Raw genomic sequence first — 24000 nt, 5'->3', positions numbered from 1 at the left:
CCTAACGGTTTTATATCTTCGTCACATATGACAAGTTTTTTTGTTATACATAATGCTCCCAGCCCTTCCTATTGCCGCTTGACTATCACAATATATATATATATATATATATATATATATATATATATATATATATATATATATACAAAATAAAATATATTTAAGAAACTCCCGAGTCATTGCAATGCACGTTTATTTGGATAATTTTCAAGACACCACTCTTCAGCCTCCACCAACAGTAAAAATATATTCCCGTGTGGATTTATAAATAGTTAAATCGGTAATCTAATTTGCATCAGTATACCTCTCCATTATCTCGAGATATTTATTGTAGTGCAAAGCATAATTTTGAGTATATTTCAAATATCTCAAGACTCATTTCATTGTGATGACAGTTCAATGCGAACTTCATTATGTCGTAGACTAATACGTTTCGACTTTCTATTGCATATCAGATTATTAACCACACTTAATATAGCAATAGTATATTATAACAACAGTTGGAGTGATTGGAACCAGTTGTAGCCACAACTTTTTAATATATAACACATTTCACAACTATTCTGCCATTTTCAAGCATTTGAATGCTATTTATTTATACGTCTATATGATATGCATATTGTAACACCTTCATTCATGAAACAAATCTAACTTGCAATGGATTTTGGCCATGTTCATCGGTTGGTTCACCATATTATAGACCAACGTATTAGTATATCCGTTCATGAACATTCATGTCCATTTACAACCTTGTAGATGACTCCCTTTCATAAATATTCTAGAAAGAATACATCCTTTCTCGAAAGGGACGTGAACAACTTCGAATTGGTAGTTTCATCAACTAGTCATCACTAAGATTGAACAAGTAATGAATTCACTAATTATCATATCAATATCCACTAAGGATTGGTGGGGTTCAAAAATTATATCATTTAGACATTCCGTCTAATATTGGCTTTTGTCATGCATAAGCTAAAAGCTCACATATATCATCCACATATAATCAAACAATGACTATATGATTTGAAGTATTCTTAGCGTAAACACATTTATTTACACTCATTAATTTTGAAACCATTTGACAATATTATTTGGTCAAATCTCGCATGTCATTGTTTGGGTACTTGTTTTAGTCTATATAGTGATTTAATAAGTCGCCACACCTTTTTTTTTTTTCAGGAATCAGGAATCCTTCAGGTTGTTCTATGTAAATTTCTTTCTCGAAATCTCCATCTAATAAGGCTGTCTTCATATCCATCTGATGGATTTGAAGGCCATACACGATGGCTAACACTATTAACACCTTGATAGATGTAATTCTTGTTAGAGGCGAGTATGTGTCAAAGTAATCAAGACCTTCTCATTGTCTAAATCCTTTAACAACTAATCTTGCCTTATATTTGGCAATAATATCATCAGCTTTCATTTTCCTTTTGAAAATCCACTTAGAACCCAAAGGTTTATTTCCTAGAGGAAGATCAACCAATTCTCATGTATGGTTGTTCAGTATGGATTCTATTTCACTATTGACTGCCTCTTTCCAAAATAATGATTCAGAAGAAGACATAACTTCTTTAAATGTTCGAGGCTCATTTTACCAATAAGAAAGTCACAAAAGCTGGTTTCAAATGAAATAGACGCTCTTTGACATTTACTATGTCTTGAACCCTCTTGATTAGACGTACTTTCTTTTGTTTCTTCCCGAGGTCGTTTAGATCCTTCACCAATAGATTCATATTTTTTACGCGGATATATATATTTTCGAAGGATTCATCATTATCTGATTCTATAACCGTATTATTATGAATGTCGGGATTTTCTGATTTATGAACCAGAAATCGATATGATTTACTATTGGTTGCATATCCTATAAATACATAATCAACGATTTTCGATCATATCTTTATCTTTTGGGGTTTAAGAACTTGCACTTTTGCCAAACACCCACACACTTTAAAATAATTCAACTTGGGTTTCCTTCTTTTCTATTTTTCATAAGAAATAAATTGCGTTTTTCTATGGGGACTCGATTGAGTATTCGATTAGTTGTAAGCATAGCTTCTCCCCACAAGTTTGGGGTAAACAAAACTTATCAACTAGGCATTCATCATCTCCTTTGACATTCTATTTTTTTTTTCGCAATTCCATTAGATTGCGGTGACTAAGGGGTAATCGTTTGGTGAATAATTTCATATTCCAAACATATTTTCTTCAAAATGAGATTCATATTTGCCCCCCCTATTACTTTGTAGAGCCAACCACAAGAACTGCTGTTTGTGTCACGACAGAGACAGAATTAATAAATGGTGAAGTTTTTAATCTTCAAACCGAGTAATATCTGATACAAATAAATCTAATAAACAGAGAAGTTTTTAATCTTCAAACCGAGTAATATGCGACACAATCAAATTTAATAAACGATGAAGTTTTTAATCTTCAAATCGAATAATGAATTGGAGTAGAAAATCACTAAGATTTTAATCTCCAAAATGAGTATAAAGTCACTTAGACTTTAATTTTCGAAAAATGAGTAGAAAGTCACAAAGACTTTAATCTCAACGAACGAGTAAAAAATCACGCAGATTTTAATCTTGAAGCAAGTATAGAAAATCACGAAGATTTTAGTCTTCATAACATGTGTAAAAAATTACGAGAATTTTAATTCTCTTTTCAAATAGTTTTCCAACTAAACCATTATAACACTTTAAACGGTTTGACCTCTTTCTCTAATCAAACACATATATGTTTAGCTTTACATATATTATATTTATGATCTCAAGAATATTTTCAAGTATCAATGTAAGCCTAATTCATATCTTACAACATTGAAAATAATCTTCCACATAATTTATGCATGTTACCAAATTCTATATCAACTACTAATAGTCACATAGTCAAAGGAATAACAAATTAACTGTAAATACATGTTATTCCTACTCATGCATATATTCTAAATATGTAATATGAGATCATCACATAATAAATATCTACCCTAAATTATAAGGGTTAAAATCATTTACACCCCCTAACTTTGCTTTAAAAATCAAATTCCCTCATCAACTTTGAACAATAGTAATTTTCCCTCCTTTATCCTGCAAAATACCTATTTTGCCCTTGAATTTTCAATTCCCTCCTCTATATAATACTTTTTTATTCTATGATATTTTCTATGGTTTTATCTTTAATTTAAATTATGTTATACCTTATAATAAATGTATTTTAAAATATAAATTTAGAATTTAGTTCATTAATGGCAATCAAAATCCAAAAATATATATCTACAATAGAGAATAAGAGATAAAGTTAATGGGCGAAGGAAGTAAGAGGATTCAATTGAATCCCCTCACCAGGATATTAGACTGCGCAAATATGACAAAAGTAAATTTTTTAGATGTATATAAAATTTTGAATCTCTTTGACACAAGAAGATGATATTAAAGTGGTATAGAGATTCAAAAGTTATCTTAGGCCACAAGTTCAAATCCTAAATATGATATTTTAGGCTTTTTTTTCAATCCTCTTATATGAATTTCTGGGCGCTATGAAAATATAACTTAAATATATAGTTAATATGCATTACACTAAAATAATAATCATAAAGATAATAGTAAATTTATAACATTTATAAAAGGATTATTCTACTTATAATTTTAATTAACTTAAATTACAATTTATAATAGGTATAACATAATTTAAATTATAGCTAAAACCATAAAAAAAATATCATATAATAAAAAAGTATTACATAGAGGAGGAAATTGAAAATTCAAGGGAAAAAAAGGTATTGTATAGGATAAAATGGAGAGAAGGACTATTGTTCAAAGTTGATGGAGGAGTTTGATTTTTAGCGCAAAGTTTGGGAGCATAAATATTTTTCACCCAAATCATAAAGTGAAAAATTAAAATTAAATAGAGCAAAACCCGTTTTATAGCCACTTTCTCCTCGAATCATCGCCTTAACTGTTTTGGAATTTGATTAGAATCAACAATTTGTGGTCTTCGGGTATTTCCAAAAAATAACCCCACTTCAAAATTTGTTGTTACTGTTATGAAAATAATTATATTGTGGATGTTCATTTATTACTCCGCTATAGATAATCTTCCTGAAGAAGATTATTCATTTAGTACTCTGTTGAAATTTATCTACAAGCAGCTGATGCGGGCAGGTTGCAAGCAGCTCATGCAGACAGCTTACAAGCAGCTAAAGAAAAGCCTTGCAGCTGCTTCCTGAAAAGCCTCGCAGCTGCTTCCTTTCTTCTATAAATAGAGGAGTTTTCAGTTCATTATGTATATAAGTTTGAAGTTTGAATAATATATCAGTTTCTCTCTATACTTGTCTTTACTTTACAGTTTTTATTTTATAACACGTTATCAGCACGAGACTCTGCCATCTCGAGAAAATACTTTGAAAGTATGAGAGGTACGGACTTTCTTTTTCTAAATAATGTCAAATCTTTCTAAACTTGAGTTTGTAGCCCTGGATATATCGGGAAAAAGTTACATGTCTTGGGTGCTTGATGCCTAAATTCATCTTGATGCGATGGGTCTGGAAGACACCATCAAAGATAAAAATCAGGCATCAAACCAAGACCGTGCCAAAACAATGATATTCCTACGCCATCACCTTGATGAGGGCCTGAAAATAGAATATCTTACTGTTAAAGATCCAGTCATACTGTGGAATAATTTGAAAGATAGATATGACCACCTGAAGATGGTCGTTCTTCCACAGGCACGTTATGATTGGACTCATCTAAGGCTACAAGATTTTAAATCTATCAGTGAGTATAATTCTGCTATGTTGAGAATTATTTCCCAATTGAAACTATGCGGTGATAATATTACTGATCATGATATGTTGGAGAAAACTTTCACCACTTTTCATGCCTCGAATATGCTCCTGTAGCAGCAATATCGAGATATGGGATTTAAAAAGTATTCTGAACTTATTTCACATCTTCTTGTGGCCGAGCAACATAATGGACTATTAATGAAAAACCATGAAAGCCGACCTACTGGTTCTTGTCCATTCCCTGAAGTGAATGAGACGAACTTCCACCAAGCTAAGCGTGGAAGAGGACGTGGCCCCAGTCGTGGTCATGGTCGTGGTCGGGGAGGAAACTCTAATCGTGGTAATAACAATACACCAAAGAACCCTCCTCACCACCAGCAGTGAAAAATGAAGGAACAAAAGCATGAAGCGGTGCAAGCAACAAAGCCAGAAAATGCATGCTATAGATGTAGAGGAAAAAGGCACTGGTCACGTACATGTCGTATGCCAAAGCACTTGGTTGAGATGTATCAAGCTTCCCTGAAGAAGACAGAGAAAAATACTGAAGCAAATTTTATTTCTGAAGATAATTTAGATTTCATGCATTTGGATGTAGCTGATTATTTTGCACTCCCAGAAGGAGAAACAAGTCATGCGATCGGTAGTGAATATGTAGAAATGTAAATATTTTAATTTTTGTTGTTTGTAGTAGATAGTATGGTTATGTAATTATTGTACATAAATAAAAGTTATGCTTTGATAATAATGTTTACTATCATATTTATTTTGTTTATGTCATTTTGAAGAATATGGATAATCCTCAAATTATGTTTGGATCAAAAATTAATCATGGAGATATTTGTGTAATTGATAGTGGAACAACTCATGCCATATTCAAAGATCAGAAATACTTTTCTTATTTGCATAAGGAAAAAGCAAATGTTTCTACAATTTCTGGTAATATAAGTTTGATTGAAGGCTCCGGAAGAGCTATTGAATTTCTGTCTAAGGGAACAAAACTTATTATAGACAATGCATTATTCTCCTCCAAGTCCCGAAGAAACTTGTGCAGTTTTATAGATATCCGCCGAAATGGGTATCATGTTGAGACAATAGATGAAATGAACGTAGAATATCTTTGTATTATAAAGAATATTTCTGGCCAGAAATGCATTGTAGAAAAGTTACCAACTTTATCTTCTGGCTTATACTATTCAAAGATTAGTACGGTTGAAGCATACTCTATCGTAAAGCAGAAGTTTACTGATTCAAATACTTTTGTGCTTTGGCATGGCCGTTTGGGCCATCCTAGATCAATAATGCTGAGACGAATTACTGAAAATTCGAGTGGGCATCCATTAAAGAACCTAAAGATTCTTACAAATGATGAATTTTCTTGTGATGCTTGTTATCAAGGCAAAATGATCACTATGCCATCACTAATTAAGGTTGGCATTGAGTCCCCTACCTTTTTAGAACGTATACATGGGGATATATGTGGACCTATTCACCCACCAAGTGGGCAGTTTAGATATTTTATGATCCTAATAGATGCATCTTCAAGATGGTCTCATGTTTGCCTACTATCATCTCGCAACCTAGCGTTTGCAAAGTTATTAGCCCAAATAATTCGATTAAGGGCACAATTCTCAGATTATCCTATAAAGGCTATTCGCCTTGATAATGCTGGAGAATTCTCATCTCAAGCTTTTGATAATTACTGTCTATCAGTTGGAATAAAAGTTGAACATCCTGTAGCCTATGTTCATACTCAAAATGGCCTTGCAGAGTCATTTATTAAACGGCTGCAATTGATAGCAAGACCACTACTTATGAAAAAAAATTGCCCACTACTGTTTGGGGCCATGCTATCTTGCACGCAACATCACTTATCCGTCTCAGACCAACACAATATAATAAATATTCTCCGTCACAATTAGTTTTTGGTCATGAACCAAATATTGCCCATCTACGAATTTTTGGATGTGCTGTATATATATCAGTAGCACCACCACAGCGCAGTAAGATGGGCCCCCAAAGAAGGTTAGGAATATATATTGGATTTGAATCACCCTCTATTATTCGCTATCTTAAACCATTGACGGGAGATTTATTTACTGCTCAATTTGCAGATTGTCGATTTGATGAAATAAATTTCCCACAATTAGGGGTTGAGAAAAAGGAAATCAAAAGAGAAATTGTGTGAAAAGTTTCATCATTATCTCATTTTGGTCCACGCACCCTTATATGTAATCAGGAGGTCCAGAAGATCATCCATTTACAAAATATAGTAAATCAAATGCCTTACGCGTTTACTGATTTGAAAAGGATAACTAAGTCACATATCCATGTAGAGAATGTGCCTATACGAATTGATGTCCCAACAGGACTATCTACTAGCATAAGAACTAGTGAACCTAAAGCACGCCTGAAGCGTGGTAGGCCTTTGGGTTCTAAGGATCGAAATCCTAGAAAAAGAAAATCGACAAATTATCAAAATAAAATTATGAAGGGATCTCCTGAAGAGACCCAAGATCTGATTAGTTATGAGATTCCTGAAGAAATCAATGAACCCGAGACTCAAGTGAGTGAGGAACTTTTAATAAGTTCTACTGGTGATGGGATTAATTTAAATCGATCTGAAATAGTGGTAGATAATATTTTTGCATATAATGTTGCACTTAACATTATGCAAGATAGTGAGGATTGTGAACCCCGATCTGTCGAAGAATGTCAACAAAGATCTGATTGGCCAAAATGGCAAAGAAAAATTCAATCAGAATTGAACGCACTTGCTAAAAGAGAGGTCTTTGGGCCAGTAGTCCAAACACCTGCTGGTGTAAAATCAGTTGGTCATAAATGGGTTTTTGTGCAAAAAATGAATGACCAAAATGAAGTTGAAAGATACAAGGCTCGCCTTGTCGCACAAGGATTCTCACAACGACCTAGAGTTGATTATGAAGAAACATATTCACCAGTTATAAATGCCATAACATTTCGATATCTCATCAGTTTAGCCTTACCTGATAGACTTGAAATAGATATGATGGATGTGGTTACAGCTTATCTGTACGGGTCACTTGATAATGAGATTTACATGAAAATTCCTGAAGGATTTAAAATGCCTGAAGCATATTCGAAATCTCGGGAAATGTATTCAATCATATTACAAAGATCTTTGTACGGTTTAAAGCAATCTGGGAGCATGTGGTATAATCGCCTTAGTGAATATTTACTGAAAGAGTATTACATAAATGATGTTATTTGTCCATGTATTTTTATAAAGAAAATGACATCAGGATTTGTTATACTTGCTGTTTATGTTGATGACATAAATCTTGTTGGAACTCCAGAAGAGCTCCAAAAGGCAATTGAATATCTTAAGAAAGAATTTGAGATGAAAGATCTTGAAAAAACAAAACTGTCTTGGATTGCAAATTGAACATTTAGCAAATAGGACCTTTATGCATCAATCTGCCTATACAGAAAGGGGCTTAAAACGCTTTTACATGGACAAAGCGCACTTATTGAGTACACAAATGGTTGTTCGATCACTTGAAGTGAATAAGGACCCGTTCCGACCTTCAGAAGAGGATGAGGAACTCCTTGGTCCTGAAACACCATATCTCAGTGCAATTGGTGCACTTATGTATCTTGCTAATGCTACAAGGCCTGACATAATATTTTCTGTTAATTTACTAGCAAAATATAGCTCTTCTCCTACTCGGATACATTGGAATGGGATTATGCATATTTTGCGATATTTAAAGGGAACTCTTGATATGAGTTTGTTTTATGCTAACAAAGGTAATGCAGATCTTGTTGGTTATGCAGATGCAGGTTATTTATCTGATCTCCATAAAACTCGATCTCAAACCGGGTACGTGTTTACATGTGGAGGTACTGTCATATCATGACGCTCCACAAAGCAGTCAATTGTTGCTACTTCTTCAAATCATGCTGAGATAATAGCTATTTATGAAGTAAGTAGGGAATGCGTATGGTTAAGATCAGTGATTCATTTTATTTAAGAAAAATGTGGTTTGGAGTGTGATAAAAGATCCACAATTTTATACGAAGACAATGATATATGCATAGCCCAATTGGAGTGAGGATTTATAAAACGAGATAGAACGAAGCACATTTCACCAAAATTATTCTACACACACGATCTGCAGAAAAATGGAGACATTGATGTGCAACAAATCCGCTCAAGTGATAATCCGGCAGATTTATTCACTAAGTCTTTGCCAACTTCAACTTTTGAGAAGATGGTATACAAGATTGGAATGCGGAAACTCAAATATTTGAAACAAGGTTTTCATCAGGGGGAGTAAAATACGCGATGTACTCTTTTTTTCTTACTAAAGTTTTTTCCCACAGGGTTTTCCTTATAAGGTTTTTAATGAGGCAGCTAGAAATGCGTATTACTAAATATGTGTACTATTTTTCCTTCACTAGGATTTTTTCCAATGGGTTTTTCCTAGTAAGGTTTTAACGAGGCACAATACCTTTTAATGAACATCCAAGGGGGAGTGTTATGAAAATAATTATATTGTGGATGTTCATTTATTACTCCAATATTATCCATTTAGTACTATGTTGAAGTTTATCTACAAGCAGCTGATGCAGCCAGGTTGCAAGCAGCTCAATGAAATGATTTGCAGCGGTTTCTTATTAAACAGGCAGGTTGCAAGCAGCCCAAGCAGACAATTTACAAGCAGCTAAAGAAAAGTCTCGCAGCTGCTTCCTTTCTTCTATAAATAAAGGAGTTTTCAGTTCATTATATACATAAGTTTGAAGTTTGAATAATATATCAGTTTCTCTCTATACTTGTCTTTACTTTACAATTTTTATTTTATAACAGTTACCATTTTTCTCGAATCAACATGCCGTTTTAATAACTCCAAGCCATGACACATTTAAAGACAATATCTCATCCTCAAACGTTGGACCATTGTTTATTGATTCTTTAATTAATCAGCAAAAAATTCAAGTTCCAGACAATACCTTCAAATCGTCATTTTCTTCTCGACAAATGACAATGTTCTGTCTGTTCTTTCCATCCCTCATAGATGAAAACTTCCATCTTCACTACAATATATACAATTTTTTCCCTTTTCCGAATCCTTTGGTCATATTATTTGGCATCGTCGGCAGAAAGTGCAAGAACTTCATAATTCCACTCCAATATTTTTTTACTTCGCCACCCGAAAAATAATTCTCTTAAGAACAAGCAGTTAACTCCACCAGATTATATAAATTCCTTAAGATTGTTGTTTAGCTGTGTTCAATATCATAAAATCAGATAAGTAAAGAAATATTATTTCAATAAAACAAAATATAAAATAATTTTCGATCCCACAAATTGCTTGTTTGTCCTTAAGGAATTTAATCCTCTTACAAGTTGCACAAGATTATGTCTTACGAAAAACTATTTTATAATACTAGCAATCGAAATTGTCCTAGTCCCAAGGATTCGATTGAGCACAGGATATAATAATTGTCTTCTCTATAATTCTTTTCACTTCAATATTAAGAGAATTGCTATCATTAGTTGGGAAGTGCCTGCAAGACTGCATCATGTGTTTTCAATTAAACTATGGGATATAATATTGTCTTCAGTTGAAAATAGAAAAGAATTGCTAGTCTTTAACGATTCTTATATCTTATCATAAAAGATTCTAAAATAGCTGGCTAGGGATTTGGTCATGTTCACGATATATCTATCTGCTAATATGGATAGGATCATCCTCAATTGTTTTATTGTACCATGTATGCTAATTGTAATTTTTGGAAAGACATGTAAATTTAGAATCTTTCAAAACTAGTACTGAAGCATATACCACTTGAAGTTTTTGTCAAGCAATTATAAATTTATGGATTGGGTTTAATTTCTCTCGTAAAATCAGCAAGCGTACTCTGCATAACAAGTTATTTGCTCAAATCCCTTTTTCCCTTTAGCATAAGAATGTTAGTTTCTCAAGTTCCTTGCCTGTGGCAGGGTGACCTTTTTTCTTTGCCTTGTCTATGTACAGAAGAAGATTATGCAAAGAGTTTAACTTTTGTACACCGATAGTAATCATAATCCTGTTTTACACAAGATATAACCTATTATATGTGAATTTTCTTTTATAAAGCTTTCTTTAACTAAAAACAATATGATATAAGGAAACAAATGTTAACTGATAGATTTATGGAGAAAACAAAGAAACACTTCTAATTATATGTTTAAAAGTTATTTAGGCATAATGAGGTTTATACATTATAATTGTTACAACATTGGTGTGGCATACATTATTTTGGTGGAATACTCTTTCTCTCAATGTCATCTACCTCATTTAAGAGCTAATAAACATAACTTGCTCCCTCTGTTTCAATTCAATTCATGTAACATAGTTTGATGTGGTTCTAGTTTAAGAAAGAAAAGAATACTTTTGAAATTTGGGGTTTTTAACATGTCATAATATTTGTATGGTTATAAATTTTTTGAATCTTGTTGTTCTAAACATTCCATATTATTTGTGTGTGCTATTAAAACTTGTCATTAAGTGTAAAGTAGAAAGTTTAAGCTAAATTTAGAAATATGTCATTATTTTTTGAATGGATAAAAAAGAAATGATGCCAGTGAACTAGAGAGGAGGGATTAATAATAGAAAAATTAAGGAGAAAACTTGGCTGGTATGATGACCTCGTTCACTTTTCACAGACGTTGGTTTTGATTTATTTTTACTTTTGTCAAAGTAGAGGGTGAGTGAAACCATCTCTGTCAACTCTTATAATGCATTCCGGCTACAGAAATTTTTCAGTTAAATTTGTGAAGACAAAACTATTAAGTGTACTTAAGAGAGGAAAGAAGTGGCACAGATTGTAAACCTTAGGAAATGTTGGCTTTTTATTATTCAGATACATGCAACCATGCAAGAAAGGCATATACAAGCCTTGAGTGTGTTCTGGTTGGCTCATGTGTAGATGTTTCTTTTTCTCGGTACTGCTTTCAAAGGTGGGAGCTTTCTCAGTGTGAATCCTATCTTCTCATTCATGTCCATTGTTTTAGGAGTTACATTATCAAGAAGACAACAACAACCCTGTATAATTCCCTAGTGGGGTCTGGGAAGGATAGTGTGTACGCAGACCTTATCCTACCCTGGGCCAGAGAGAGAGGCTGTTTCCAATAGATCCCCGGCTCCTTCCCTCCAAGAACTCCCCACCTTGCTCTTGGGGTGACTCGAACTCACAACATCTTGGTTGGAAGTGAAGGGTGCTGCCACTAAAGCAACCCACTCTTGTCTAACATTATCAGGAAGCTCCCAATCAAATTCTTGGAGCATTATGCGATTACCTAAGATAAGGCCTACACACGTCCTTCTGCCAGCACCAAATGGTATAAACTCAAAGCATTGTCCCTTGAAATAAATATTCGAACCGAGAAATCTCTCAGGCCTGAATGTCAAAGGGTCTTCCCAGAATTCAGGGTCTCTTCCAATCGCCCAGACGTTGACAAAAACTTGAGTGTCTTCTGGTATGTCATATCCCATGAAACTCGTGTCTTTAATTGCTCTTTTTGGAACTAAGAAAGGAACAGGAGGATGCAAACGCAGCGTTTCCTTGACAACAGCTTGCATATAATGCAAGTTATCAATGTCACTCTCCTCAAACTTCTTGTTTCCTACACCCTCAGTAATCTCTGCTTTCGCTCTGGCCATAGATTCAGGATTGCACAGGAGCTCTGTTAATGCCCAGTCCGAACTGCTATTTGTTGTCTCTGAAGCAGCGATAAACATTTCCTGAGATTATCCTTGTCAGTGGGAGTTTGTTACAAAATAAATCAATATCTTAGAGCAAACAATAGAAGAAGGGGCAAGAAAGCTTATATGAATATGTTAATCTCATGTTCTGATGCTCTTTCATGCGTTCTGTCATGGGCGGCTTTCCAGCCATGCCCCATGATCCCTTGGACGCGCCCCGTGGCGTCCTGGCCAGCCTCCCAACGCCCGTCGCCACGGTCGGCCCCGTGGTCTCGGCAGCTCCAAGTGACAAGCGCGCATGTGCCTCTGTCGCCCCACCGATAGCCATCGCCAGCGCCCAGCCACAGGCAAAAGCCAACAGCGCCGCGCGCGCAGACAATGCCGCGCGCGCAGACCCTGATGCTAAAGACAAAGTTGCTGCCAACGGACTTGCTGCTGCTTTGTAGAAGACTAAGTCCTTTTCATTGTAAATATAGAGTAGTTTTGCTACATTTTCTTTAAGTGTGATTTTCCAGCTTTCATAGGTCTAGTCATGTAACTTTGGTTTATTTTTTTTAAGCATTATTATTGGGGACCAAGCAATCAAAACTTTCAAACAAGCAAACAATTCTCTGTACTGGTGTCTCTCCCCCCCGACACCGTCTTGTTTTCTGTAATAGCTTTCATTCAATGCAATCAAGCTTTCTTTCATTCTCAATTCTCTTTTCTGCTCTCTTTCAATTGCTCATGACATTGGTTTTCCCGTACGGCACTGACAATCTAGTCTAGCGTACGGAGGGGACCTCAGTTGGCGGACAGCAACCGTACTGACATCGGTTGCCTAGCCTTACGTCGCCCTTCCAAGGAACTTCAGGAAGGCGCCGCGTAACAGTTGGTATCAGAGCCTAGGCTCGACATCGGACGAGGGATCACATTGCAATTACCACCATTTCTGACCATGGTGAATTATGGGGATCGCATCGCGACCCTTGAGGGAACGGTTGACGCATTACGGCCCATCGTGGAAATGGTGCCCGATCTAAAAACCAGCCTAGTGCAAAGGTTGGACGACCTGGACCGCAGACTCATCCAGGCCGAAGTTGACATAGAAAACATCAGCCGCGACTCTGAAGGAGACCGGCAAACAGCAGCCACAGAGGCAGCTGAAATTTTTGGTAAATTTGAGGTCCTCCAGCAGGAGCGTGCCGAGGATTTAGCCAACAGGGAACAAGAGGCAGACAGGGTGACTGCCATGCAACAAACCATTGACAACTTGACAGGCCAGCTCAATGTTGTCAATGCTGCTTTACAAGGCCTACTTCGAGGAGGCGGAAACCAATTTGGGGGTGGTGTGAACCTCGCCCCCATGGCACAAAAGCTGAAAATTCCTGAGCCAAAGCCATACAGTGGAGCTCGGAATGCCAAAGAAGTGGAAAATTTCATTTTCGACATCGAGCAATACTTCGATGCCGTGGGAAGCCTGGAAGAAGCTAAGAAGGTAGCAACTGCTGCCATGTATCTTCAGGGTGATGCCAAACTCTGGTGGCGGGTGAAGTACGAAGCCATCAAGGCAGGTGAAGATGCCCTCGACACATGGGCGGAACTGAAGGCAGCCATACGCCTACAGTTCTTCCCCGAAAATGTTGAGTACAATGCCAGGAGAAAGTTGCGGGAGCTCCGCCAGACCAAATCAGTGCGAGATTACGTGCGGGAATTCTCCGCGCTCATGCTGAACATCCGTGACATGGGGGACAAAGACAAACTCTTCACCTTCCTGGAAGGGTTGAAACCTTATGCCCGGATGGAGTTGCAGAGACAAAGGGTAGACACGTTGCCTAAGGCAATCCAAGCAGCAGAGTGCCTTGGGGATTACCAAGTGGAAGCCCGGAAGGATAGGCCTCAACAGCCTGTCCGAGGAGGATACAAAGGGGGCCAACCAAACACTAGTGGCCCTAGCAGAAGTGGAGGAGACCGGAGTGCACCCAAATCCAAGACTCCCTCTTCCGGCAGTACTAGTGCTGCATCTAACAACAATGATCGGGGGAGGAAGCCCCCCTCAGGATGTCGCCATTGCGGCGGACCACATTGGAATAATGAATGTCCACATGCACAGATGAATGCCCATCAAGCTTTTGAGGATGGGACGGATGACGACGCCGATGATGCGGACCAGACCGAGCCAGTAGGTGCATTCAATGCAATTGTTGGCTCCATTTCTGAGCCCTTAGCGGGTACCAGTGCCGGTATCCGCAAGAAGAAGGACCCCTGTCCAATTGCCAGGAAAGGAAATAAGAAGGCGAATTTGAGGACTCCTCCTCATCAAGAGAGGACCCTAATGTTCGTTGACATGAAGGTAAATGGCAAGCCCATTCGGGCAATGATAGACACGGGTGCCACCCACAACTACTTAGCCTCGACTCAGGTGGAGCGTCTTGGACTAGTTGTAGGAAAGGGCAAAGGTCGTGTGAAGGCTATCAACTCACCACCTCAACCAGTGGGTGGAATAGCCAAAGAAGTACCAGTGAAGCTTGGCCCTTATGAAGGAAAGTTCAACCTGCGCGTAGTGATCATAGATGACTTTGAGTTAATCGTGGGGTTGGAACTCCTGAGACAGACCAATACCATGCCCGCACCATATGCAGACATGCTACTGATGATGGGGGAAAATGGGGCCAAGCCCTGCATTATTCCGTGCATTCCCATGAAGATGGCAGCCGAGAACATCTCGGCCTTGCAGTTGAAGAAGGGGGTAAAAAGACATGAACCCACGTTCCTGGCTACCCTCTGCATGGAAGATATAGAACGCTCCTCCGGGTCCCATTCCTGCACCCGTGAAGGAGTTACTTCTGGAATTTGAAGACATCATGCCACAAGACATGCCAAAGCATCTTCCGCCTAGGCGAACTGTGGACCATGAGATTGAGTTGGTGCCGGGTGCGAAGCCACCTGCCCGGGCGCCATACAGAATGTCACAACCCGAACTCGCTGAGCTTCGGAGACAATTGACGGAAATGCTATACACAGGGATCATTGTGCCCTCTAAGTCCCTATACGGGTCCCCTGTGCTATTCCAAAAGAAACATGATGGTAGTTTGCGACTCTGCATGGATTACCGGGCTCTAAACAAAATCACCGTAAAAAACAAGTACCCTATTCCGCTAATGGCAGACTTGTTTGATAGACTGGGTGGTGCGACGGTATTCACCAAAATAGACCTGAGGACAGGTTATTGGCAAGTTCGGATTCATCGGGGTAAGTGATTCTAACTCGGATTTGGTTAATATACATGAATATATCATTGTTTTCATCATTTAATTAGTATTTTGAGATGAAAATTTGGGAGAAATCGTAAAAATTTCATAAAAATGAATTTTTGGGATTTGAATGTCGATTCGGAGTCGAATTTGAGTGAAACTAGTATGGTTGGACTCGTAATCGAATGAGTTGTTGGATTTTATGAGTTTCATGGGATTCTGAGACGTGGGCTCCACTGCCAACTTTTCGAGCGGAGTTGAAATTATTTAAATTCATTAGTTGTGGGTATTAGACCACATATTGATTGGTTTGCACATTGTTTGCATAGTTTTGGATCGACAAGCATCGGTTTGAGGTGTTAGAGTGGCGTTGGAGCCGGCTATGGAACTTCGGAGCGAGGTAAGTATCTTGTCTAACCTTGTAAGAGGGAATTTAACCCATATGTGATTTAAATTAATATTTGCTGCTAATTGTGGGGGCTATGTACGCACGAGGTAACGAGAGTCCGTACGTAGCTAGTAATTATGCTTATGCCCGGGTTGTTTAGGACCCAAATCATGAATTGCTTGTAATGTTTGCATCCTTTGTTAATTGAAGTACCTGGATCATACTGGAAATTTGTTAGATGAATTAGTAAAAGACCGAAATTTCACGTACTTGAATTTTTGTGCGAGTTAATCTACCGTTAATGGAAATTGGACATCCTTACGTGTTAACCTTGTGATAGTTTCTCATTCCGGAGGTTCATAAAGTGTCTGCCTTTCTTGTGGAGTGGCCGAACGCCTTCAAAAGAATCGTGTGTTACCGCTAGTAGTTCGAATATTCACAAGATAAACCTTCCACTGAAGCCCGGTATGTTATGGTATTTCTTATTTATTTGGTATTGACACTTGGCATTTCTTTAAGATATTAATGTAGAATACAAGATCGAAAAATTTAAGTTTTAAAAGAAATAATTGGAAGAATATAAACCTTATAGACTTACCCCACTATTGTTGTGCACTTCATATCTGCTTACGCTTTTATTATTGTGCTTTATTGGACCTTTAGTAAGTGTCGATGTCGACCTCTCGTCACTATTTCTTCGAGGTTAAACTTGATACTTACTGGGTACGCGTTGATTTACGTACTCATGCTACACTTGCTGCACTTTTTGTGCAGGTACATATATGTTCGATGGGCTTTTGGGCGCAGAGGTACGACTACTGCAGGAACTTTATTGTGGGATGTATTTCCTGTAACAAACTGCATCCTGCAGAGTCTCCATCAGAGTCACTTATATCCTTATGTCTTATTTTCATTCTGAACAGATGTTGCATTGTTGTTATACTTCCTAGAAAAATGTTCATGTACTTGTGAAACCGGATTTTGGGGGTTCTTTCAGATTGTTTATTATTGTGGTTCGTATAGATACCTTCATTTACTCTGTAAATTCTATTTTATACTATTTAATTAACAAAATATTTTGATTTTAAATTTCTAAAATGGGTAATGAAATTAGTAAATTTTTGTTGGCTTGCGTGGCGGCGGCGTTAGGCGCCATCATGACCTATAGTGGATTTTGGGTCGTGACAGCTTGGTATCAGAGTGTTAGGTTCACTTAGGTTTCACGAGTCATGAGAAAGTCTAGTAGAGTCATGTGGATTGGTACAGAGACGTCTGTACTTATCTTCGGGAGGCTACAGGGCTGTTAGGAGCACTTCCCTTATTGATTCCTTTATCGTGCGGTTTGATTCCATTGAGGCTTATGCCTCTATTTTCTTCCTACTCAATCTTATGCGACGTGAAGTGCTTGTTGTCAATTAGATGTCGAGTAGTGTTATTGATACTGCATACGTAATGCAGGATATTTTTCCCTGCATGTTCGGGCAGACTATTATCGTCGTCTTGCGGAAGGGTGTTCTTTCATTTTAGTTCAGTATCCGTACTTCCTATGGTTTTGAGGCTATACATGTATTGCTATATTGTTCATGAGTTGTTATCGCACTGTGTTGGTGTAATGGTAGAGTGCTTATGTGTGGATCGCGATAGTGAATGGCTCGGAAGGAGGATTTCTCAGTGCATGATTTAGAGGTTCAATATTTAATTCCAGCAAAGGAAAGGCATTTGGACTATAAATGTTCAGGTTTGGGTTGATGGAGTAACGAGACTTGGTATTCCGAGTGTGATGGAATTTTCATTGTGATACAGTGTCATCGTCCTTGTTTGAACACATTACGGTTCGCCGGTGTTATGATCTTCTTTGATTTTGCCTTCGAAGCAGGGTGTTGTGAAATGGTGCTTGAGAGGCGGTTGTCAGAAATAGCGGTGTGCAGTGGTTCAGGATCGAATGGTGATTCCAATATTGATGGCTTGAGAAAGATGATATTCTAGGAGACTTAGAATTTGTGGTAATTTGTTAGTTCAGGTGCTACAGAGATGGATTTTGATTTGAACATTTGGGTAACGAAGAATGAGGAAGGACATGGGGAGGTGTCTTGCGGTGGTTAATTTACTAGCAAGTCAAGTACGAGAAGCGGAAGTCGAGAAGTTGCTTAAGGGAGATGGTTTGACCGAAGTGGGAGAGGTAAAGTAGCGTATGGATTTTGTGGTAGGATATCTACGTACCTTCAGAAAGTGTAAAACGGTTTGGGAATCATGATGGAAGGTGACTTGATATATGTATTTTACTTGGAATAATGGTTACCGTATGGAGAAAGAGTGAATATGGCATAAAAGAGTTTGCTTGGAATGAAAAGGGGTGTGAAGATTTGACTATCGTCTCAGATGCGATATGACTTAAGTTTGGATGATATTGTTGAACTCTTAGTTGATGTTAATGAGGAAGGAACAGACTTATACAACGTCGTTGAAAGAGGTCGGATATGAGATCGTGGTTGATGATTCAGAATGTTCTTGAAGAGATTTAACAAAAACACTTCAAGAAATTTGGCGGGTTAACGTTGCGAGATCATGGTAATTGAGAAGGAGGAATCATTGCGGGCTCTACATTATGTGATGGTAGCTTAAAGCTAAGTCGGGGAGCTCCACCGTCTATGATTTGATCACGTGGTTGTTTGCTTGTGCTGGTTCTGGTTATCGGTGTATTGGTGAACTATTCATGACCAAGAAAAGAAAACATCGGGAGTACTTCGAGCACGGAACTTGATAAATGTGTGCCAAACTTCGTCTTATTGATTCGGGTGCAGGTTTTGGGAAGACTCAAAGTTTATGCTTCTTGTGGGTGTAATGTACAAGGAAAATAATTCAGCCGGTTTCTTCTTTGAGAGGGTATTCATGTGCTAACAGAGAAATGTAGTTTGGTTATATTCGAGACCGGGTCAGAGTGGTTGACTCTTAACAATGGTCCAGTGAGTTCAGGAATTTAAGTCTAGTACCTAAGGATTTCGAGTCCGTTGTGTGGTTAAGGATTGAGTTTTTGCAGGGTATTGTGAACGGGACTTGGAGTGTTTTATGTTATCATCGGGTATGCGGTGCAGTATTGGAGAAAAGGAAGAAATAACTTCGGATTTGTGGGAGGTCTTGCAGAATAGGTATACCAGTTGGAAATGCCATTGTGCGCATGAGAAAGGTATGAGATGAGTTATGAGTATTGAGATGAAGTGGTCTCGTGATGAGGGTCACTCGGTATGGGTGAGGATTTAGTTCGTATGTTTGAATAGAGCTATTATTACTTCTGAGGCAAGTCTAGAGTAAATTGGAATGAGTTGGGTCGGTTAGTAATGGTTGAATCAGCAAGATTGTGGCAATGATCAGTTCCTTCAGCGTGTGGAGTTATACATGTGGGTTGTGGTTGTACGTGCGAGCTCGGCAGCTACCAAAACTTTATTGATTTGGGAGGTATTTGATTTAAATGGCCTTTTGTATAAATGGAATCCGGAAGAGTCATGGCGGTTTAGATCACGACTTGAGGTTTGTATTTTCTACAATCTGGGAATTCAGTTGCGTGTTGCATTGGTTCTTCTAAAATGAGCTAAGTGAAAGGTTTCTAGCCTATGAAGTGTTTATTCTACTAGTGATTGAGGAGTTATGATGAATTCTTGTACAACGGCATAATAGGTGCAGTGAGCGTCATGGGAATTTGAAAGTTAAGGATCAAGGTGGTGGTTCGGTGTTGACGAGAATGTCACCAGCTCGGATGAGCAGGGGAGAATTCAGATGTTTGGAGTAAGCTGGCATTTTCTTTAGTGTCACCTGCGAACGACATTCTATGTAAGAGGCTTGCGGATTGATTTGCGGATTCTTGAATTGCCTTATAGAATTAGAATGGTTGGTGGTATGGATGTGTAGACTTTTCTACCTGAGTGAAACCTCGTGGGAGCGTACCCCACAGGGATATTTGTATAAGTGTGACATGCTAGTCACCTGATTGTTAAAGATTGAAACCAAGTATGGAGATTTTTGGGTACTATCGTCAATGTGGGAGTTTGTTCCGGATTGGGACGGCTGCTCGTGTGAGTCATGAATAGGGCCATTGTGGATCTTTAAAAGGTTATTAGCCCAGTATGATATGATTAGAATCGGTTTAAGGTCCGTTGGTGGGTCTAATGTGAATGTGTGATCTATGTAAGGTCAGGCATGTTCATTCGTCATAACATTGCTTACGAAGGAGTCATCGGGCATTGGATGTTATTTTCGTTGTCAGCTATTCCGTGTAACCTATATTGTGCCATGTGGGTTGTGATATGGCTTGATTATTCGCACATGTATGAGGTCTCGTGTAGCTTACAGTGTTATATGAGCAGGATAACTCTCGATTCAGGTCATTTATCGCACCTTAGTTGTGCTTGAGTTTCGTAGCGTGTGGCGATATTCGCCTCCCCAGTATTTGTCTTATGCACCGAACATGCTTGTGGTCGATATTCGGGTATTTCGTAAGTATAAGCGTTACGGATTGATGTGTCTGTTTTCTTCTTGATTGTTATGTGCGGATTGGGTGGCACGCTGCCACGGGTATGTTGTTTGGATCGGGTTGCACGCCGCAACGGTATTATGTGTGGATCGGGTTGCACGCCGTAACAGCAAGATGTTGAGTACGATTCCCTATATCTATTCTTGTGCATTTTGTTTCTCATTTTATGAGAAATGTTCATAAAATCTTTTCGGTTGTTGTATTAGCTACGTGGGCTAGGTAGTTCTTTTCTAGAGTTCTTTTTTCCTTATATATCATATTCGAGTTGTGGCTTGTTGGCACATTGATAGCGTCATATGAGATTTTGGTCAGTGTTTGAGATGGCTTATTGCCTGAGCAGCTTGTACTGAGTGAGACGAGGTTATGGGACCTGGGATCAATGCGATCAAAATTATGTAGGGGATGTTAAAGAACAAATATCATGATTCAGTTCAGAATAAAGTAATGGTTCCTGTCAGTAGGAGAGACTTATAGGATTTGTTGATTCGGCAGGTGGTTATGAGTTTCTACATGTCTAGTCCATCGTGGCAGCATTGGTGGATTGGAACCGGGCTTATAAGTGTTATGAGGTATGCTTCGGGCGCCGGGTCAGTGATGTTTCAGCTGTTGTGCTTGGAAAAGGTTGCCTTGGGCAAACGAGTTATGCGGTGTATTTTGTGATGTCAGCCTGGGTGCATGATTATGTGTAGATTCAGCATGTGGAGATCTGCACTGTGTTCGTATGTTAGAATCATGCCTTGTAAAGAAATTCAGAAGTTGGAATTTGGTTCTAAAGCTTGTTAGCTAAGGTTATATGGAGGATTTTTGGTCTGGCTCGAGCTAATGTGTTCAACTGGATTGTGGTAGCACGGGTAAGTGCACGAGGTGTTAAACAGTGATTTTGGAAAACTCCGGAGCAGTCCTTATCATGTTCGAGGACGAACGTATGTTTAAGTGGGAGAGAATGTAACGACCCGAACGGTCATTTTGAGCTCTAGCGTGTCGTTCGACGGTTTGAGCCCTTGAGTAGCTTCACTTCAAGTGTTATGACTTGTACGTGTGGTCGAAATTTAATTTCGGGAAGTTTGGAGTTGGTTTGGAAAGAAAATTCTAAATAAGCTTTAAGTTGGAAGAGTTGACCAAAGTTTGACTTTTGAGTAAACGACCTCGGAATCAAGATTTGAAGATTCCAATAGGTTCGTATGATAATTTCGGGCTTGGGCGTATGTTCGGGTCGAGTAGCGGGTGGACCGAGAGTATTTCGGCGCTTATTATGGAAGGTTGGCATTTTGAAGGTTTAAGAATTTCCTAAGTTTGGTTTGCAATGAATTTAGAGGTTATCGGTGTCTGTTTGGGATTCCGAGCCTGAGAATAGTTATGTATGGTGATTTTGGTCTTAGGAGCGTGTCCGGATGTTGATTTGGAAGTCCGTAGGTCGTTCGGCTTCAATTGGCGAAAGTTGAAAACTTGATGATTTTTGAGAAGTTTGACCAGGAGTGGACTTTTTGATATCGGGCTCGAAATCTGATTTTGGAAATTGAAATAGGTCTGAAATGTCAATTATGACTTGTGTGCAAAATATGAGGTCAATCGGACTTGATTTGATAGGTTTCGGCATCGAATATAGAAGTTGGAATTTCTTAGTTTCATTATGCTTGAATTAGAGCATGATTCGTGTTTTTCACATTGTTTGATGTGAATTGAAGTTTCGTCTAAGTTCGTATGACATTTTAGGACTTGTTGGTACATTCAGACGGGGTCCCGAGTAGCTCATGTGTGTTTCGGGGTGAGTTTTGATCGAGTCTAGCCATTTCGGCACTCTAATGTTGTTCTGGAACTTTGGAAGTGCGGGAGCACATTTTGGAGTGCTGAGGCAAAGAAAAAGTGCGGACCACAGAGGAAAAGTGTGGACCGCAGAGGAATTGTGCGGACCGCAGAATTGAGATTCTGCAGATTCGATAGTCCGATTTCGGAAGCTTATATCTTTTAATCTACAAAGATTTTGGAGATGATTCAAAAGCGAAAGTTGTAGCCCTTTGAGTCTAATTTTCAGAAAGGTAAAATAATCATAATTTGGAGATTTTTATAGAAAGTTATGGTCAAGTTACTGAAGCTTGGTAGTGCAAAGACGACTGAAGTGTGGCCGTACAATTTGGATTGCGGCCGCAAACCCTGGAATGTGCGGACCGCACAAAAATTGTTCGGTCATCACAATGAGGATCAGATTTTGTACTATATGAACAAGGTTTTCATCTCATTTTTTATTTTTGGACTTTTGGGAGATCGGTTTGTGGCGATTGTTCGCGGGATTTTCAAGAAATTCACCGGGGTAAGTGATTCTAACTCGCATTTGGTTAATATACATGAATATATTATTGTTTTCATCATTTAATTAGTATTTTGAGATGGAAATTTGGGTAAAATCGTAAAAATTTCATAAAAATGAATTTTTGGGATTTGAATGTCGATTCAGAGTCGAATTTGAGTGAAACTAGTATGGTTGGACTCGTAATCGAATGTGTTTGTCGAATTTTGTGAGTTTCGTGGGATTCCGAGACGTGGGCCCACTAGCAACTTCTCGAGCGAAGTTGGAAATTATTTAAATTGATTAGTTATGGGTATTAGAACACATATTGATTGGTTAGTACATTGTTTGCATAGTTTTGGATCGACAAGCATCGATTTGAGGTATTAGAATGGTGTTGGAGCCGACTATGGAACTTCGGAGCGAGGTATGTCTCTTGTCTAACCTTTTAAGAGGGAATTTACCCCATAGGTGATTTAAATTAATATTTGCTGGTAATTGTGGGGGCTATGTACGCACGAGGTGACGAGAGTCCGTGCGCAGCTACTAGTTATGTTTATGTCCGGGTAGTTTATGACCCAAATCATGAATTGCTTGTAATGTTTGCATCCTTTGTTAATTTAAGTACCTGAATCATAATGGCAATTTATTAGAGGAATTAGTAAAAGACCGAAATTTCACGTACTTGAATTTTTGTGCGAGTTAATCTATCATTAATAGAAATTGTACATCCTTACATGTTAACCTCGTGATAGTTTCTCATTCCGGAGGTTCATAAAGTGTCCTCCTTTATTGTGGAACGGGCCGAATACCTCGGCGGTATAGATGCATCTATGGATCATGCCGCACATCCCTCAGCAGTGTACACATTATTCTGGATCGGGCCGAACGACCTCGACAGAATCGTGCGTTACCGCTAGTAGTTCGAATATTCACAAGATAAACCTTTCGCTGAAGCCCGACATTTTATGGTATTTATTATTTATTTAGTATTGGCACTTGGCATTTTTCCGAGATATTGATGTAGAATACAAGATCGAGAAATTTAAGT

At 38.2% G+C, this 24000-nt stretch overlaps 1 protein-coding gene across 1 annotated transcript; it reads right to left on the bottom strand.

Moving 5' to 3' along the window:
- Window positions 1-11913: 11913 nt before the first annotated feature.
- Window positions 11914-12555, bottom strand: LOC104097767 (cytochrome P450 76A2-like). The gene has a single exon (XM_070192923.1). The coding sequence runs from the start codon at window positions 12553-12555 to the stop codon at window positions 11914-11916; it is 642 nt and encodes a 213-aa protein (XP_070049024.1).
- Between the last annotated feature and the right edge of the window lie 11445 nt (window positions 12556-24000).

Source organism: Nicotiana tomentosiformis, chromosome 2 (assembly GCF_000390325.3).
Source record: "Nicotiana tomentosiformis chromosome 2, ASM39032v3, whole genome shotgun sequence".
In the NCBI taxonomy this organism is placed as follows: Eukaryota; Viridiplantae; Streptophyta; class Magnoliopsida; order Solanales; family Solanaceae; genus Nicotiana; species Nicotiana tomentosiformis.
The sequence above is the reverse complement of the archived record's forward strand: the minus strand, read 5'-3'. Positions and strand labels throughout refer to the sequence as shown.